This window comes from Galeopterus variegatus, unplaced genomic scaffold (assembly GCF_000696425.1).
Source record: "Galeopterus variegatus unplaced genomic scaffold, G_variegatus-3.0.2 Scaffold5882, whole genome shotgun sequence".
In the NCBI taxonomy this organism is placed as follows: Eukaryota; Metazoa; Chordata; class Mammalia; order Dermoptera; family Cynocephalidae; genus Galeopterus; species Galeopterus variegatus.
In genome coordinates this window covers 95231-96370 of record NW_007731993.1, presented here as the reverse complement: position 1 = coordinate 96370, position 1140 = coordinate 95231, and the positions used below count along the sequence as shown (strand labels likewise).

General features: G+C 63.0%; 1 protein-coding gene across 1 annotated transcript in view; it reads left to right on the top strand.

The window, feature by feature from the left end:
* SOX9 (SRY (sex determining region Y)-box 9) overlaps positions 1-1140 on the top strand; it is a 5189-nt gene that overhangs the window by 1119 nt on the left and 2930 nt on the right. The window contains exons 2-3 of the mRNA XM_008590157.1: positions 73-326; positions 855-1140. Coding sequence (XP_008588379.1) covers positions 73-326; positions 855-1140 — 540 coding nt within the window. The remainder of the gene's footprint in view (positions 1-72; positions 327-854) is intronic.

Here is a 1140-nt window from a genome sequence, read left to right as displayed (position 1 = left end):
GATCTGACAGCTGCGCTGCTGTCACTGACCCCCTCCCGCTTTTTTCCTGCACGCCCCACCCCCACCCCCCAGACTGTTGAACGAGAGCGAGAAGCGGCCCTTCGTGGAGGAGGCGGAGCGGCTGCGCGTGCAGCACAAGAAGGACCACCCGGATTACAAGTACCAGCCGCGGCGGAGGAAGTCGGTGAAGAACGGGCAGGCGGAGGCCGAGGAGGCCACCGAGCAGACGCACATCTCCCCCAACGCCATCTTCAAGGCGCTGCAGGCCGACTCGCCGCACTCCTCCTCCGGCATGAGCGAGGTGCATTCCCCCGGCGAGCACTCGGGTGAGTCCCCGCATGGCCCCCAGGCCAAGCCAGCCCTGTCCCGCCTGGCGCACCCCAGGGATTCTGCCTGGGGACTTTGCGCTCCCTGGGGAGGGGACCGCTTCCCTCCCGGCCCAGGGCCCCATGAAGCGCGCGCACACACGCACACACACACCCCACTCAATTCCTGTATCCTAAGAGATTAATTGTTTATGGCGAGGTACAATGCCTTTACAGCTTTACGAGAATTCCCCCTTCTTCTCTTTGCTCCTCCACCCCGAAAGCACACATGGCTCTTCCACAAGTAGCAATTTGGTCTTCCGGACCCTCCGGGCCCCAGACCCTTCCCTGATAAAAGGAGGCTGCCGAGTGTGTACTGGCAGGTTAATCATTCGGCGACTTATCTCCGGTGCAGCGCGCCTCCAGCGCGGGCGCGGGTCCTTATTATAACTTAGCAGCGAGGGAGGGTCCCGGGAGGGTTCCTGAGACTAGGGCCCTTTGCAACGCCCTTGTTGATTTTCCCGTTTTTTCCTCTTTTATTGCCTGCAGGGCAATCCCAGGGCCCACCGACCCCACCCACCACCCCCAAAACCGATGTGCAGCCGGGCAAGGCTGACCTGAAGCGAGAGGGGCGCCCCCTGCCAGAGGGGGGCAGACAGCCCCCCATCGACTTCCGCGACGTGGACATCGGCGAGCTGAGCAGCGACGTCATCTCCAACATCGAGACCTTCGACGTCAATGAATTTGATCAATACCTGCCCCCCAACGGCCACGCGGGGGTGCCGGCCACGCACGGCCAGGTCACCTACACGGGCAGCTACGGCATCAGCAGCAC